Source organism: Notamacropus eugenii, chromosome 4 (assembly GCF_028372415.1).
Source record: "Notamacropus eugenii isolate mMacEug1 chromosome 4, mMacEug1.pri_v2, whole genome shotgun sequence".
Classification (NCBI taxonomy): Eukaryota; Metazoa; Chordata; class Mammalia; order Diprotodontia; family Macropodidae; genus Notamacropus; species Notamacropus eugenii.
The window spans coordinates 394,309,694-394,328,538 of record NC_092875.1 but is presented as its reverse complement, the minus strand read 5'-3'; the positions used below and the strand labels follow the sequence as shown (position 1 = coordinate 394,328,538).

At 36.8% G+C, this 18,845-nt stretch overlaps 1 protein-coding gene across 5 annotated transcripts in view; it reads right to left on the bottom strand.

Annotated features, from left to right (window-relative positions):
* The window catches only part of RELCH (RAB11 binding and LisH domain, coiled-coil and HEAT repeat containing), a 139,392-nt gene that overhangs the window by 30,080 nt on the left and 90,467 nt on the right, over positions 1-18,845 (bottom strand). For all 5 annotated transcript variants that reach the window (XR_011966315.1, XR_011966314.1, XM_072605508.1 and 2 more), the window contains 5 exons: positions 18,167-18,323; positions 16,489-16,612; positions 12,650-12,698; positions 6,751-6,830; positions 83-189 (listed from right to left, as the gene is read on the bottom strand). Coding sequence is in view for 3 of the 5 variants with exons in the window: in XM_072605508.1 (XP_072461609.1) it covers positions 83-189; positions 6,751-6,830; positions 12,650-12,698; positions 16,489-16,612; positions 18,167-18,323 (517 nt within the window). In the remaining 2 variants the exon portion in view is untranslated. The remainder of the gene's footprint in view (positions 1-82; positions 190-6,750; positions 6,831-12,649; positions 12,699-16,488; positions 16,613-18,166; positions 18,324-18,845) is intronic.

The following is an 18,845-nucleotide window of genomic DNA, read 5'->3' as shown; positions in this document are numbered from 1 at the left end:
TTATCCCTCAATGGAATGATTTTTTACAAAGCTATGTCATACATATACATTTTAAAGAAACTACAAAAGCTATTACTTTTACCCCAGTTCCACAAAAGAAGCCTTCAGACTATCCAGAGGAGCATGAGACAATGAAAGCATAGTCATTACATCTTCTAAGAACCCAACTAAAAGTTTGCGGTCTTCTTCCTGAAAAGAAGAAAGATCTAGGTTAAGCTGTTGTTCAGGAAAACACTGGATCAATGCTATAGTCTGAAAGGATTCCAATGAAAATTATTATAGCAAGTTATTTATCATGTACTTATCTGTTCCTGGTGGGGTATGATTACAATAATCCTGTGTTAAACTTTTAGATGAATATAGTAAATTGGATATTCTTTCACTAAAATCAACTTTTAGCTTTCAAGTTCTAATAGTATAGATTTCTTTTCTTCCTTTTTATTTTTTACAAATTAATTTACGTTTAGTTTGCAACATTCACTTCCATAAGTTTTAAATTTCCTACCCTCCCTCCCCTTGTGGGCTCTACACATACATTCTTATTGAACATATTTTCACATTAGTCTTGCTGTATGGAAGAATTAGAATGTATGGGAGGAACGATGAGAAAGACAAAACAAAACAAAATAGTATGCCTTGATCTGCATTCAGAATCTGTATTTCTTTGTCTGGATGTGGATGACATTTCTCATCATGAGTCTTTTAGAGCTGTTTTAGGTCCTTGCATATTACAGATTTCAAAGCACAATATTATAATACTCTCAACCTAATTATAAGTAACAGTCACGAACTTTATGAAGCACTGACATGCGGTAACTGCAGAGACAGATATTTAACAAAAAAAAAAATGAGTAAGAAAACAAAACTAAGAAATTCCCTGTAAGAAACAGGTGGGGTTGGAGGTAAGTATGACGCAAATCTTCTTGAAAGCTTTAGCAGAGAACTGAAATATACACCTGTAGGGGCATATCAAATGACCCTAAAATAGAGGAGAAGAGGGATCCTGACAACATCATGCAGCAAAGCAGACTAGCTAGAGATGGAAGACAGGATCTGAACATGGGTTTACACACTTTCATCAAACAATAGCAAAATGACAGGTTCCCTAACCAGGCCAAATACAGTCATGGGAAATGAATACGGCAGAGAGCTGGAGAGTTTGATTTCCTTTGGAATCAGGTAGGAAGAAAACATGGAACAAAATGTTGGCTTGGCATGAATAGTTGATATAGAGATAAAGTTAAAGATGTCACTTAGGTAAATGAAGAGTTTATACATTTAGTAGCTAGCTCTGCAACAAGCTTTGATTCAAAAAGTAAAAAAAAAAAAAGAAATACACTATTCAATACATATTTATGGAGAAATTACTAAGTATAAGGCACTGAGGCAAAGTGATGTTACTCCTTGGCTTTGTCACTGAAGGGTTATCTTTTAGTTCCAGGACGGATATGGTCTTTGCTATTAGAATGGAAACTCTGTGAAGACGGAGAATAGTTTGCTTTCCTATTTGTATTCTTATTTATACATAGTAAGCACTTAATATTTTTTATTCATTTATTCATAGGATTAGAAGGGTTTAGTTTGCAACATTCACTTCCGTAAGTTTTAAAGAAGGGGCTTCTAGGTATATACTGTGCCCTGTGATAGTACCCTAATCCTGAGAATATATTAAGGGATTTGGTGAGTACATGTAATCCTATAAGGGGCTCCTAAACCATCTTGGATTAATTTGCTTCTTTACATCTTCCTAAAACTGTATTATTTAATAGTAAGAAATTACTTATGAAACTTGCATATTTGTATTTTTCTTTACTAAATTCATTAAAAAAAATTAAAACTGACCAGACTATGGCTATTTCATTTGGCTAATTTGAAAAACAACCTGGTCCTCAAGAAATTCATAATCACTAGTATGATGCCATCTTGTGGCACCTCTGGCAAATTACAGACACAAGTCATAAAATAATCTGAATGTAAATATATGATCCAAAGTCACAGTTCCATTAAAGGAAAAATAAAAAGAGTACAATTGTAGTCAATTGTGCTCTGGGGAATCAGTGATTTCATTATTAGAGAAGTTTTCTCCCAATGGTACAAACCAATTACATCTTTTCCATTCTGACTGCAAGGCCTTTTCATCCAGTACTATGCTGCTACTTATAGCCAGGGATGATTTCTCTTTTGTATCCTCAGTACTTAGTAAAGTATCTGGCACAGAGTTAAATGCTTAATAAATGTTGAATTGATCAGATAAAATTATTATGTTAGATTCTCTTAGGGAGGTTATCAGAAAACTCATAAAAGAGGTCAGCAGTACAGGGTGTAAACCAGTGAGTTTCAGAATGTAGACTGCTGCTGAAAGGGGGCCACTGCACCTGAGGACTAAGCTGGGCATGGAGGGACAGCTGAAAAAATAAAGAGGAAATAAAGAAGTAAATCCTCCTTTCCACCTCAGCTGCGCAGAGAGGAATATTCAAACCTTTGATCTTGCCACCACAAATAAGGTTTCCATTTCCATGGTCATTAATTCTGAAATTCTTTCCTCTGTTCAAAATCCTTTATCTCTCCATTCTTTCCTCTGCTGTACAATTTAACCCTGTCTTTCACCTTCATGTGACCTCTTCCAATCCTGCCCTAGCATTCTCTACCTCCACACTCTCAGCTGAGGATCTGATTTCATACTTAGCTGAAAAAAAAATGGAGGCTATTGGCTCAGATCCCTTGTCTCCCCTCCTCATCTCATATCTCCATCATTCTGTTGTTTTCTCTGATGCCTACAAAAACACCCATGTTTTGTTCAAGACTCTGCTGAAATACCACCTTTGGTAAGAGGTTATTCCTCTTCTTACCGCTAGTGTCCTCTCCGATTTGCTCTGTACATGGTGCTTTTGCATTTCTTTGTAACCCTAGCACTTAACACAGTGCTTAACACATAAGAGCTTAATAAATGCTTGCTGGCTGTGATTGGTGAGCTTTTACTCTTTCTTGTCCAACCAACTGACTGCTTTCTGGCCATCACTTGGGGGTACTGTTTTCTCTTACTGAAATGTAAGCTCTCTGAAGGCAGGGATCTTGCTTATATTTACATCCCTGGGATTTTAACACAATTCTTTTTTTTTTCCATATCATTTTTTTTTTTAATTTAACTTTTAACATTTATTTTCACAAAATTTTGGGTTACAAATTTTCTCCCCTTTTATCCTCCCCCCCCTCCAAACCCAAGCATTCTAATTGCCCCTGTGACCAATCTGCTCTCTCTTCTATCCTCCCTCTCTGCCCTTGTCTCCGTCTTCTCTTTTGTCCTGTAGGGCCAGATAGCTTTCTTGACCCCTTAACCTGTATTTCTTATTTCCTAGTGGTAAGAACATTACAGTTGATCCTAACACTTTGAGTTCCAACTTCTTTAGCTCCCTCCCTCTCCACCCCTTCCCTTTGGAAGACAAGCAATTCAATATAGGCCAAATCTGTGTAGTTTTGCAAATGATTTCCATACTAGTTGTGTTGTATAGGACTAACTATATTTCCCTCCATCCTATCCTGTCCCCCATTACTTCTATTCTCTTATGATCCTTTCCCTCCCCATGAGTGTCGACCTCGGGTTGCATTCTCCTCCCCATGCCCTCCCCTCTATCCTCCCCCCCACCCTGCTTGTGCCCTTGTCCCCCACTCTCCTGTATTGTGAGATAGGTTTTCCTATCAAAATGAGTGTGCATTTTATTCTTTCCTTTAGTGGAATGTGATGAGAGTAGACCTCATGTTTTTCTCTCGCCTCCCCTCTTTATCCCTCCACTAATAAGTCTTTTGCTTGCCTCTTTTATGAGAGATAATTTGCCCCATTCAATTTCTCCCTTTCTCCTCCCAATATTTCTCTCTCACTGCTTGATTTCATTTTTTTTTTTAAGATATGATCCCATCCTCTTCAATTCACTCTGTGCACTCTGTCTCTATGTGTGTGTGCGTGTGTGCATGTGTGTGTGTGTACTCCCACCCAGTACCCAGATACTGAAATGTTAAGAGTTGCAAATATTGTCTTTCCATGTAGGAATGTAAACAGTTCAACTTTAGTAAGTCCCTTATGACTTTTCTTTGCTGTTCACCTTTTCATGGTTCTCTTCATTCTTGTGTTTGAAAGTCAAATTTTCTTTTCAGCTCTGGTCTTTTCATCAAGAAAATTTGAAAATCCTCTATTTCATTGAAAGACCATTTTTTCTCCTGAAGTAATATACTCAGTTTTGCTGGGTAGGTGATTCTTGGTTTTAGTCCTAGTTCCTTTGACTTCTGGAATATCCTATTCCATTCCCTTCGATCCCTTAATGTAGAGGGTGCTAGATCTTGTGTTATCCTGATTGTATTTCCACAATACTTGAATTGTTTCTTTCTAGCTGCTTGCAATATTTTCTCTTTCACCTGGGAATTCGGCCACAATGTTCCTAGGAGTTTCTCTTTTTGGATCTCTTTCATGCGGTGTTCTGTGGATTCCTTGAATATTTATTTTGCCCTCTGGTTCTAGAATCTCAGGGCAGTTTTCCTTGATAATTTCATGGAAGATGATGTCTAGGCTCTTCTTTTGATCATGGTTTTCAGGCAGTCCCAGAATTTTTACATTGTCTCTCCTGAATCTATTTTCCAGGTCAGTTGTTTTTCCAATGAGATATTTCACATTATCTTCCATTTTTCCAATCTTCTCGCTATGTTCTGTGATATCTGTCTTTCTCATAAAGTCCTTAGCGTCCATCTGTGCCATTCTAGTTTTGAAAGAACTATTTTCTTCAGTGAGCTTTTGAATCTCCTTTTCCATTTGGCTAATTCTGCTTTTGAAAGCATTCTTTTCCTCATTGGCTTTTTGAACCTCTTTTGCCAATTGAGTTAGGCTAGTTTTCAAGGTGTTAATTTCTTCAACATTTTTTTGGGTCTCCTTTAGCAGGGAGCTGATCTGCTTTTCATGCTTCTCTTTCATCCCTCTCATTTCTCTTCCCAGTTTTTCCTCCACCTCTCTAACTTGATTTTCAAAATTCTTTTTGAGCTCTTCCATGGCCTGAGCCCATTGGGTGGGCTGGGACACAGAATCCTTGATTTCTGTGTCTTTGCCTGATGGTAAGCATTGTTCTTCCTCATCAGAAAGGAAGGGAGGAAATGTCTGTTCTCCAAGAAAGTAGCCTTCAATAGTTTTATTTCTTTTCCCTTTTCTGGGCATTCTCCCCAGCCAGTGACTTGACCTCTGAATATTCTCCTCACACCCACCTCGCCTCCTGGTCCTCCCAGCCAGCTTTTGGGGTCTGAGATTCAAATGCTGCTTCCCGCCCTAGGGCTTTTGGCGGGGGCAGGGCTGCTATTCAGTGTGAGAATTAAGTTCAGGTGGTCAGGTCGGGGCAGGGCCGCCTCTCAGGCTCAGTTCCCTCAGGGGGTTTATGTACAGACCTTCCACAATGGATCCAGGCTCCCGCCTGCTTGGGGAGCCCCTGTCTGCCGCTGCCTCTCAGCTTCTACCTCCCGGGGGGGCCCGAGCCATGGGGGCACCCCACTCCCCTCTCGACCCGCCAAAGAGACTCTCTCACCGACCCCCGTCACCTGTGGGTGGAGGGGCTTGTGCCGCCGCTGGAGATCCCGTCCCTGAAGCCTGCTCGGATCTGTACCTCTCGGAGCCACGGCTGCCGCAGGTCTGGGCTGGGCTCCGCGTCTGCAGCGCGACGGACCTTTTGCGAGAGGTTTGCAGGTCCCTCTGTGGGTGGAGGGACCCGCGTGGCCGCTGGAGATCCCATCCCCGTAGCCCGCTCGAATCTTTTCCTCACGGTGTCGTGGCCGCTGCAGGGCTGCCCTCTGCTCCCAGTCCCGGCGCCCAGTCCGCAGCGCGAAGGACCCCCCGCGAGAGGTTTGCAGGTCTCTCCGGAACAGAAATCTCCCTCGCTCCAATATTCCGTGGCCTCTGGGTGCAGAATTCACCGTGAGTTGGTCCCCTCTAGCTGTTCTGCGGGTTGTGGGTTCGGAGATATGTGTATGTGCGTCTTTCTACTCCGCCATCTTGGCTCCGCCCCCTTAACACAATTCTTGACATGGTGTAAGCACTTAAGAATCTTTTTTTCATTCAGTTAAGAATTCTATAAAACAAATGCAATCTGTGATGCATAACTCTAGCTTAATGCTTCTGATTAATAAAGACAAAGACAATTTTCTTTTTTTATCACAGAAAAATTTGAGATTCTAATCTCAAATGATCTCTCCACTAATTTTAATATACATTGAATAAAAATAAGCAGTTACCTTTCTCCTGTCTTTTAGCACAGGAGAACCTTTAAGAACCTTTTAGCATAGGTTCTTAATAAATACTTGATGATTTAATCTGACTTGAAATGCACTTTCTCCCAGCATTTTCACTGACTGTTCTCTATGCACGAAATACTGCCTCCAGGTTTTTTTCAAGTCTCAGCTCATATCTCACCTTCTGCAAGAAACCTTTCTTGGTCCTCTGTAATTCTACCGTTTTCCTTCTGAAATTATCTCCAATTTATCCTGTATGTGTCTTGTTTATATGTAGTTATTTGCATGTAAGACTATAAGCTCCTTGACAGCAGGGATGTTTTTTGCTTTTCTTTGTTTCTCCACAGCGTGGTACGTGGCAGATGGCAGACATTTAATAAAAGCTTGTTGACCTGACTCCCAGATGATACACAAATCTCCCCTCCTCCCCACCCTTAACAGATGAAGACGACCAAACTTAAAGAGTATGCATGAACTGAAGAATATTCTTCTTACCTGAATATAGCATGTAAGGACTCCTGTTGCATAAATAGGGACTGTAGCTTTTGTTAGGACCCCATTTCCTGCCGAAGAATCTAAAATCATAGCCATAATTTAAAAAAATTCTTCTAAATATAAAGAAAAATTGTCATCTAACAATTTATTTAAACAACAGTTTTTTGCTAAGTGTTTCAAAATAATGATATCCTTACTAAAAACCATTTTTGCTAGCCATGAAAATGCAACTAAATACTACCTGCCTTTAGGGTTTTCCATATCAAAAGCCTAAAATTATAATAAATGGGAATTATATGAGAAAGAAATTTAGTGAGTAAAATGAGATCTGATGACCTCTTTCTGAAAAGAAAGCAGAAGCAAAAAAAAAAGGTATCCATCCTTTGAAAATCTGATTATGGAAAACGTTTAAAAAATGCTTATAAAATACCGATTTCAATGGCTTATATTTTCCATTACCCAGCTATTAACAATGTTACCAATAACAAATCATAATCATATAGTACTTCACAGTTAACAAAACATTTCCTGTATTACAAGCTTGGAGAAGGTCAGGAGCACATAAATGAACTTAACGGTCTGCCTGCTTCCTGATGTGCCCTTGGCTTTACCTGGGTTCCTTCCTAGCCTCTACCCTGGCAGGAGAGCACTGAGGGTTCTAGTGCTGCAGGCTTAAAGAACGTGATGGAAAGGTATGAAATGAAATGGCTCAAAACAGGCACAAAGAACAGAAAGGAAAGAGAAAGGACAAAGGATTAAGGAAAGCATTCAGTGACTCTGTAATGGCAAAACATTTAGTATGAATATTGGTTCATCTGTTTGCAAGGTATAAATGTCATATAAAAAATAAGCATGTAAAGTATAACTGCTAGTCAAAATGAGATAGCTGAAGAAAGCCTTTTTGATAGTTACTGCACAAACAAAGTCAGCACAGTCAAAATTAGAAGAAAACTGGGAAAAAATATGTAGCAAGTTTCTCTGATAAAGGTCTAATTTCTAACATATATAGGAAAGTGAGCCAAATTTATAAAAATAAGAGCCATTGATAAATGGTCAAAAGATATAAAAAGGCAGATTTCAGAAGAAGAAATCAAAACTATCAAGTTATATGAAAAAATGCTCTAAACCACTAATGATTAGAGAAATACAAATCAAAATAACTTAGATACCACCACACACCTACTAGATTGACTAATGACAGAAAAAGAAAATGACCAATGCTGGAAGGTATGTGGAAAAATGGGCACACGAAAGCACTGTTGGTAGAATTTTAAACTGGTCCAGTCATTCTAGAGAAAAATTTGAAACTATGCCCAAAGGGCTATAAAGCTGTGTATACCCTTTGAACAATGCTACTATTAGGTCTGTATTCCAAAGACTTCAAAGAAAAAGAAGAAGGACTCATGTACAAAATATTTATAGCAGCTCTTTTTGTGGTAGCAAACAATCAGAAATTGAGAAGATGCCTATCAATTAGGGAATGACTGAACAAGTTGTGGTATATTGTTGTGATAGAATATTATTGTGCTATAAGAAATGATGAGGGGAATGTTTTAGAAAAACCTGAGAAGATGTATATGAATTGATACAAATTGAAGTGAACAGAACAAGGAGAACGCTGTACTCAATAACAGCAATAGTGCAATGATGAACAACTATAAAACACTTAACTACTCTAATCGATATAAAGATCCAAGACATGAAAAAAATGCTATCCACAACCAGAAAGAGAAGTGATTAATTCTGAGTGCAGCCTGAAGAATTTTTTCTTTTTCTTACTTTTTTTCTGTAACATGGCTAATATGGAAATACGCTTTGCATGACTTAAAAAAAAACAACCAAAAACTCAAAACCTTTTTCTTTTGAAGATAAGCAGAACTACTTAGTTTTTAATGCCTAGGCATCTCACAGGGAAACTTGCAATGAGAAAAGGGAGGTAACAAATATAATAATGGTTTATATCAGTTATAAATCACACATATATTACTTAATCTTCACAATCACTCTGTCAGGTATATAGGTAATGTTATTTCATTTGTACAAATGACGAATGTGAGGCTAAAAAGACACTGTGAGTGGCCCCAAAAGTGTTAACAGCACAGCCAGTACTTGAATTCAGATCTCCTTACTCCTGGTTCAGTGTGGTCTTTTAACTTCACTGTCTCCCTGTTCTGTTAACAGTCTCTCCTCTGGCTATCTTAAAAAAACCAAAATCAAACCCAAATCCCATTTACCAAGTACTTACTATGTTTAAAGCACTCTGCTAGGCTCTGAGAGTGTAGAGAAAAGAAAGAAAGACATATGCTGGAGGCGATGTGGAAAAATAGGTACATTGAGTCTTATTTCTTCTCTCTCTACCCTGATCACCTCAATCAGCAACCATGACCTGCTCCCAAAGTCCTACTATATGGCAAGTCCTACTGTCTTATGAACTTCAGCCCCCTATCATTAGTCACCTACAAGATATCTCAACCTGGATGTCTTTCTCACTGTAATGTAGGATATGCTCTATTATGTACATACATTATATATAGACAAGAAATGCATCAATGATTTGAGGAGGGAGAGGACTGACAAATGGAGTGAACAAAGAAAGTTTCATAAAAAAGTTTCATAGAGAAAAAAGGTCTTAAAGATATATAAGAATCCTCGAGGCAGAGATGGGGAGGGAATGCACTTTATGAATCTGCATGAATCAAAGGAGATGGAATGACAAATGAAGGGAATAAGCCAGTATAACTCGAACATAAAGTATATGAAAGGGAAAGTAAATTGAGGCTAGATTAGGGAGCGCAATAAATTTCAGATATTTGTATGTTTACAGGAATGACATGGTCATACCTATGTGTCTTAGGAAGATTATTTTGGCAACTGTGGAGGAGGAAGAATTGTAAGGAAAAGGTATAAGCATGATGACTTAGGGGGCTAAACAACAAGGTTACAATAGAATAGGTAAGAGGTGATGAAGGTCTAAAGTAAGGTGGCAGCCATGAGAGTGGAAAGAAGAGAATAGATTAAAGAGATACTGAGTAGGATGAACTGACAAGACTTGAATTTGAGGGGTGAGGAAACAGAACAAGTCAAGGATAACTCCACTGTTATGACTGGATGACTGCCCTCAACAGAAATGAAAAGTATGAAAAAGGGTTTGTGGGAAGATAATCTGTTATCCTCTGGACAGGCTGTATTTGAGATAAAAAGATATCCATGTTGAGATATCTGGTAGGTGGCTACTGACTGGGGATTGAAGTTCATAAGACAGTAGGACTGGATACAGGACTTTTGGGGGAGGCCATGGGAGTTGATGAGGTGACTAGGGTAGAGAATGTATAGAGGGAATAAATAAGACTCAACAGAAAGCCTTGAAGGGCACTGACACTCAAGGATGATGAGATAGATGACAATCCAGTAAGAGAAATGGTCAGATAACTAGGAAAGTCAGCAGAAACCAATTTTTTAGAATTCACAGGAGGAGAGATTATTTAGGAGACCTTTAAAAGGTGACTGACAATGTCAAACGCTGTACAGAAGTTGAAGAGGACAGAAAAAAAGAGGACAGAGTACTAGATTTAAAAGTTAAGAGATCACTGTTTACCTCAACAGAACAGTTTTCATACTGGGAAGCATATCAGATTTCAAGGTGTTGTGAAATGAGTGGCTGGTAGGGGAAGTGGAGGAGTGAGTGAGTAGATGACTTTCTAGGCGCATGGCAGTGAAAGGGAAGAGAATTTTAAGACATTAACTTAAAGGGGTCTCAAGAGTTAACGAAGGTTTTTAGTGATATGGAAGACTTGGACATATCTCGGAGTAGTGGGTAATAACTGAGCAGCAGAAAATAAGTCTGTTTATGGGGAATGGGGGTGGGGTGGAATGGTTGATTGAAGAACCTCCCAGAAGAGACAGTTGGTACTGAGGACATTAGGAGAGGGGCTAGCCTTTGCAAGAAGGACAGCCTCTTGGATTTGAATAAGAAGATGAGTGAAGACGTAGAGGAGTTTTGAAATGTGGAATAAAGGAAACCAGGTAGCCTAAAGAGGGTAGTCTGAATTTTCTCAGTGAAGTAGAAGTTAACATCAACTGTTAAGAGATGGGTTAAAATGGGGTGTATGGGGGCGGTGTGTGTGAGGAGGTCTGAAACAGTTGATGAAGGAAGTCTGATGTAGTGATAGCTTACATGAGACTAGGTGACCAGGTGTTCTGTAATGGACACAGTCACCACTTGAAGTAGGAGAAGAAAATGATGATAATGAGAATATAATGGGATTGAAGACTGGGAAACTGTGAAGGACAGAAGGGCAAGAGATGAAGTGATCTGAGTACGTAGTTCAACTGTTTTAATAAAGATAATGACATTGATAGTAGCTAGCATTAAATACAGTTAAAGTCTGCAAAGAATTTATATGTGTTGTCTCATTTGAATCTCACAACAACCCTGGAAGGTTGGTGCTGTTAGTATCCTCATTTTTAATGAGAGGAAATTGAGGGTGAGATAGGCTAAGTGACTTGTCCAGAGTTACACAGCTAGTGAACATCTGAAGCTGGATTTGAACTGGTCATCCTGACTCCCAAGCACAGCACACTATTCACTATGCCACCTCTATCTCCCTAGGATCAACCCTGCAAAGGATAAACATAATTGAGGCCACAGTAGAGGTGATGGATGGGGAAAAACACAGAATGGTAAAGAGACTGGAAGTACCAGTAAGAACTTAGAGTGTGACTGGGAGAAGTTAGACCAATAAAGAGATGGAAAGATGTATTCCCATCAGAGAGGGGAAATTCAAAGTTCAATATAGTAGAGGTGGAAGAGTTATGGAGAAGTGACAGAGATAACCTAATTTCTATTCAGTGCCACAGTTAGCCCCAATCTCTCACCTGAGCTCCAGATCTCCATCCCCAACTGTCTATGAGATATTTCTACTTAGATGTCCCACTAGCATATTTTGCATGATAGCTATTTGTATGCCACATTCCTCAAACAGAATGCAAGCTCCATAATGGCAGGAATTCTATCTTTAACTTCATATGTGATGCATATGACCTTAAAAAGAATTTGTAGAACTCACCTACACATCCGTCTCCTTTCCTTTCTCTCCTCCCCCTCCCCCCAGTCCTATTTGTGGCCCATGACTACCAAAATAGACAAGGAGAGAAAAACAGGTTATTAGGCAAAATAGGGTTATTAAATAAATTTCCTTTTAATGAAGTTTAAAACCATCTAAGATCAAATTCACAGGGAATAGACCCTCATATGGAGATGGTATTCTCTACCAAGAGGAACCAGCAGCACAATTCAGCTGATATAATTCAGGTAAAGTGAATGTGGTATTGTAGTCAGCTTAGATTTTGCAAGGAAATACAATGTATTTGTGTCGGGGTGTGGTAGTCATGCAAAGATTCACCCCAACTAGCACCATTCCTATTCCACAATCATCACATAAAGAGAAGTAAACTAAAGTCAAAGCAGGAGGGGCCCACCCCCACCTTCCCACCAAGCTCTTAGTTCTTTTGTGCATACACCTGATTTTCTCACTTATTTTTCCTTCCCTCTCATTCTCCATGAAACTTTCTCTTCATCCATACTTTACAGCAGGTCCTTTTCTATTTTTTAGTGTCCTATAGTTACTCCATGAGGGAACCTTTTAAACAATTCTGATTTTTCTTCTGAACTGTGCATACTAATAACTGAGTACCTTTTTATTCCTCACCTACATCCTCTTCTCTCAACCCTGAAATAGCTGTTGATGGTCCCAATTCACAGAATTTATAGAGATAACTGATGAAGAGTTGTGAAAAAGAACCCTACACCATAATTTTCCCATTAGTAAACTATGTTTAGTATTTAATTACTACATTTCTAAAAGAAATTAACATCAATATATCAAAAAGTTGAACTCACCAACATTTTCTTCAGACAATCTTAGAATCTCCTGGAATTGAGGTTTTACCTAAGTTTAAAAAAGATCCCCCAAATGTCAATTTAATGGATTGAAAATATAAATTTTATTTCTTGCTTATAAAACATTAATTTAAATTACTGATCAGAAATCTACATTTATTTCTAAATTTAGAGGCATGGGAAAATTGGAAACAAAACCTTGAAAAAAATAGAGAAAATAAATGTGTATAAACTAATATGTCATAGTTATGAGACAACCAAAGAAATCAGATTTCTGAAATGTACTGAATTCCATTTGACCTGCTCCTTTAAAATAGAACAAAACACAGAATTCCTAAATAATAAATTTACTATAAAAACATAAAAATTGTCCCTTGTCTCTTTGCCTGTCCTAAAGTTTTTAATAACAATTTTCTAGAAAATTTAAATGAGATTCAATAAGTAATTCAGCTTTGATAAAGAAGTTAAGGGAAATGTTTAAAATACAGTATGTTAAAGCTGGAAGTGATTTTAAAGATCACATCTGCTCCATTTTCCTCTTTTATGGATGAATAAACTTAGGACCAAAGGAGTAAAAAGTAACCAATTAATGACAGAATCTTAACTACACCTTAAGATTCCTTCTCCCTTTCCTTTACCTCATACTCACTTCAATTAGAGCCAACTCAGACTACACTGACTCCACCCATTTTATTTTTAGTCTCCTTTGACAAGAAGGCTCTCATTTATTTATTTCCCCAAGAGTTATAAATGATTTCTTATGTATACGCTAAAAACCAAAACCACTGTCAATTGACACGATATATGATGTGACTGAATTTCCTCAGCACTTGTACACTTGCTACAAGCTTAATGTAAGGCTAGCTACACTGGTCTTGCAATGAAACATACCCTCCTGTATATGGGCTAAAATTAGTTGAAATTAGACCAAAGACAAGAATTGTACTGGAAACTTAAACCAGTTCCTTAAGGATGAGGAAGCCTTAGGTCTCAAAACATTTTAAGAGACCACAGATTTCAATACTTTTTCAACTAGGCATGAAGTGAAAGAAATAAATTATTTGGATTGATTTCATTTATATTGAAAGAAACATCCATATTCAACTAGGGTTTATAAGTGCGTATTTATTGAAAAGTCCACAAATTTATAGCAATTCTGCTGAAATGTATTCTGATAAATAAGCTTAATAAATAATTTTCTAGAAATCCTTGTTTCTTAGTTTTAGTGCATTAAATACCACAAATGTGAAAAATTATCCACAAAGGTTAACATGAGAAAGTTAGTAAATCTGGCCTTTGAAAATGATTGCTAGCTAACACTTTTTAGTTTTGTGACCAAAGGATTAAGTTCTCACTTCAGTAAAGCAGAGATGATAATACTTGAACTATCCAGTAAATAATTTTTTGAAGAAAGTATCATGTAAATCCTAAATTGCTAAATAAACAATTTAAAATGTTATTTATTTTCAAAATATAACTACAATATAACAGAGAATTTAGAAGGCTTAGCTTCATAGCAATCTATAGGGAAAATTTGGGGGTTTTCTTTTGTTTTTAGGACAAAAGAAAAAAGAGAAGTGATAATACCTTGGGATTATTTTACACAGTGCTTAGGTAGTTGGGAAGTATTTAAATTTCTGAAATTATCATTTCACAGAAGAAGAATGAAAGAATTGTGAAAATGGATATAATTTTAACAAAGAAAAGGGTGGTGAAGCATGAGAGAAGCTTCTAAGAAAATGATCATATCATTTCAGAATTCTTAATACATCTCTAGAAGAGTACTAGAAGGGAATAACAAGCAAAACCAGTCTATACTTTTTGTATCTGGCTTCAGAAAGGTCTAAAAAAATGAGAGTTGTAGATGCTAAAAGAGAAGGCATCTCAAGAGGGACAGAACACTTTCAAAAGTGAAAATGAGAATACAACAGCAAATGATCCCAAAAAGATGAAGTAGAGACAACTACAGAGACTAGGAGTAATGCAAAGAAATTTTCAGTGGAACCAGAAGTTTAGTTTAGTTTAGAATGGGTAGATGGAAAGGAGAGAAATAAAGAACAAAGTAAAGCTGAATGGTATTTGGGTTGATTTCATTTATATTGAAAGAAACATCCATATTCAACTAGGGTTTATAAGTGTGTATTTATTGAAAAGTCCAAAAATTTATAGAAATTCTGCTGAAATATATTCTCATAAATAAGCATAGTAAATAATTTTCTAGTATTTTCTTAGTAAGTAATTTCCATTCTACTGCTTCTGAGGAGGTAAAAGATAAATCCCCCTCAAACTGCTCAGAGTACCTTTTCTAACTGACCTTTTCTTGTGTCAGTTAGACTCATAACAAAGAAGAAAACTGTTTCAGGACAGGATGGGTAGAAAGTTGGTTAGCAAAATGGCCAAAGTCAGTATAAGAGGTCTAATCTGGAGCCACAATTGTGAAACAACAACATGGGCATTTGTGTCTGGAGGTAAAAGAGATGACAGGTGGCTCAGGCACTTAGAATGAGAGTCAGAACAAAAACAGATATTTTTGGGGATGACTCTAAGATGAAGAAGGGTAGCTAAACAATCTAGGTGATTCAAATCACCTTAACCCAAAACTCGAATATCAAGAATTTGATGAAAATTGTTAAATATTAAAATAATGAGCTTGTGGAAATTCCTTTAGAAATTCTGAAAAATCATTTACTTGTCTAGGACAGTTAAAGTATGATTCATTACTTGGGTAGAAAGACAGATGAGATGGTCTTAATAATCCAAGATTCTAGGCAATTATAAAAGATTTAATCATAAAATCGTAAGAGTTTAAAAGGATTTTTACAGATGAAAATATTGAGTCCTTAACAAATTAAGTAACTCTTTCCACTATACCATAATGTTTTCCTTAAAAAAACCTGCTTAATAATAAGAATTGATCTAAAATTTAGAATGAAACTTATCACTTAAGTTTTTATTATTTTCAATATGCAAAATCCAGTTTGATCTAACTCTGTATTTCTTTTTCAATTAGGCCCAAGGGAACTCTCATAGAGCAAATTCTCTCTATACATATCTTCAAATGCTCTGCAACTTAAAGTCTGAGAGGTACCCGTGGAGAGGTTAAGTGATTTGCCTAGGTCCCAGCCAGTATGTGGTAGAGAGAACTCAGAGCTTAGATCTTTCTGATCTAGTGTCAATTTTCTATCAGCACTATCTATGCTTGCTCATATTTCCTCTTTATCTTAGCCTATTTAAAGTCTTAAATGTTTAGCTCAAAAAATTTCTTTAAAAGTACTATAAGATAAATGCAATTTTTATATTAAATTAAGACTTAGGAGCTAAGGAAATTAAATTTTAATATCTAAAAAAAATGTTATTTGATAAGCAGATGGCAAATAAATCAAACTTATTTGATGGCAAAACTAGCAGGTGATATTAAGTTTGTACTGATAGCAATATTTATCTCCCCTGAAATCAAAAGTAGACTCTATTACATTAAGGACTTCTATTTAAGCTTTCACAGTGCATAATCAATCCAGGCTGCAACTAAAGAATTCTCAATAAATAGTTCCCTTATTAAATTCCTTTTTGTACCTAAGGGTACTGCACCAGTATCATCTCAAAAACCAGTGTCTGTATACCTTAGTTTGGGCACTCCAATATCTGGGAAATTTTAGAGCCCCACTGTGCATAATTCTATTCCTAGGTCTTGAATAGAAAGTGAGATTGAAAACTTAATCATTTTAGAATACACATATAAAACATTTTTCTATAAAAATATATACTATAACAGCAGAGAAATCTAGTAAAAGGTTCATTTACTTCTCTGTAGCTAGAATTCGTGAAAAGTATGTTATTACCTTAGTGTTTGTAAATATTTTCCCAAATGTCCGGCACAGGCGCCAGAAAAATCTGGAGAATTCATGGACACAAGCAGTTGAAGCAACATTGATTTTACCAACTATTTCTATGAGTTGTGGTAACCTAAATGTGGAAAGGAAAACGGAAAAAACAAACAAATTATAAATCACTCTCTGCTTCCCTGTTATAACGTGAGATGAAATATTGTGCACAATAATCAGTTAGTGCCTCTACAATTCTTCCCCACCTCTCCTCAATTTTATTTCTGATAGTATAATGAAAGAAAAAGTGGCCTAGTTTAGTCCTGGAGCATTTGAAAGTGCCTTGGAATTACATTTGTATAAAACCATCAAAAAGTGTACATTGTTTACTACAAGTTAATATGAAACCATAACTCAAGTACCTAAATGGCTTTGTGATTTCAGTAATGTTAGGTATTCCCCTCCACTGATGAAGACCACAACCTTTTCATGCCTGCTCATTCCATGAGCCTCTTGTACCACCTATCTCGATAGGTGTTATTCTTACGCACTCCTTACACTCATCTATCTATAAACTGACCAGCCTACTATGGTTCCAATGTGTTCAAGGCTGTAGATTTAGTTCATGTATAAGGACCACTAGAAAAACAAATCAGAGTGCCTACTGGTGTGGTAATACAACATCTTCACAGACAAAAGACAAAACATCCAGAAATCAACAGAAGTATTTCTATTTAAGGTAACAACATCATTTTGCAATAATATGAATAATATGAATCCATCATAAATTGTAACAGAAAGCTATAACAATCTTTGGCATCAGTATTCAGCAGATTAGTCAATTAGGGCATTGATTCTATGATTATGATTGCCCCCATAATCGTCTCACTTAACATCATATTGTGTTTTCAAGAAACTATCAAACAATATTTGAAAGGGCATGCTTTAATGGGTAAAAATGCTACCTTTCTAATTGAGTCTGAGGCTTGATTAAAAACCTCTTTTAATTTGTTTTCTTTTTTTTGTATAGCCTGAAGCACTTTTAAGATGTCTGATTTTTTAAAAAGAAAGGAAAATTTACTATAGTCTATTAGCAAGACTTCTTAAACTTTTTCCACCAGAGAACTCTTTTCACCTTTGGCAGAGATCATAGGCTCTGCATGGCCTAAGACCATGTGCAGTGCAAATGCTTTGTGTTCAGAACCAAGACTAAAGGCAAGACCCACCAGAAAAACCTCAGGTTCATTTTGCATTTGACTTTTAATTAATTTTTGGTCATTGTGAATTTAGAAACAGAGGCCCTGGTCTATAGTAAACAGGGAGGCCTTTTGATTAATGATGATTATAAATAAGGGTCCTAAAAAATGTAATTGCCAGTAGTGTGAAACTAGATAACAATTTACTTAAAAACTGCTCAATGATTTGCCAAAAATGAAGTCACTTAAGTAGGTGATCTCTAGTCTATAATTTTCAGGTTGTTCTTTAGTACACGATTATCTACTTCATTTCTGAACCATTTATTCATTTTACATCTTTAGCCAGAGGTAGGTAAAATGAATGGACTCAGACAAGCAGATTTCACCATTTTCTGGAATGAGGTTTCTTAAAGTAGAGGATGGGAAAAAATGCTAAAACTGCTGGCTAAAATAATTAAGATATGCTGAAACTATATAGAAGTGGAAACAGGCAAACTTACAGCTGGTTTACCACCCACAGTAAGCTCTCCCAGCCTGTTGTACCCTCATGCTCCAGTTGATAGTCATAAAGTTGTAGCAGCACAGCTAATTGCTCACGACTCCCAATGATGGTAGCCACATCCTGAAGAGGTGACACAGGCCGAGGGAACCTGGTCACTGGAAATGAGAAAAGAAAGAAAAAATCGTATGAGAAAGAAAGAATTGAATATTAACTCTGGGGATTAGATTTTATTCTATTCCATGAGGGAAAATGACTTCCATTAACTTTTTTCAATGCTAGACACTTCATTTCCTATTACAAACACCAATTTTAAAGAAGAAAATGGAAATTTTTGCAGCTAATAATTTCTTTTGGCATAACTAGACATATATTTATTAAATGAATTTTATCCACAGGATAACATATATGTCATGGTTAGTCTACACTGCATTAAGGGACCCACATTAAACAATAGGTCTGAAATGTGAACAACAAAATAAATTTGGCAATATGGGACCATTAGCCTTTAGGTAAATGCTCCTTTTGTCTATTGACTGTCTAGACAATATCAAATTTTTGACATCTGATATTTAATATCTGGCCAAAGAAAATCCAAGAACAAAAGTAGTCCTAGTCCTTAATACAACAAATATTTGTTGAATGAAAGAAACGTATGTATTGAATGAAAGAGATTTTAA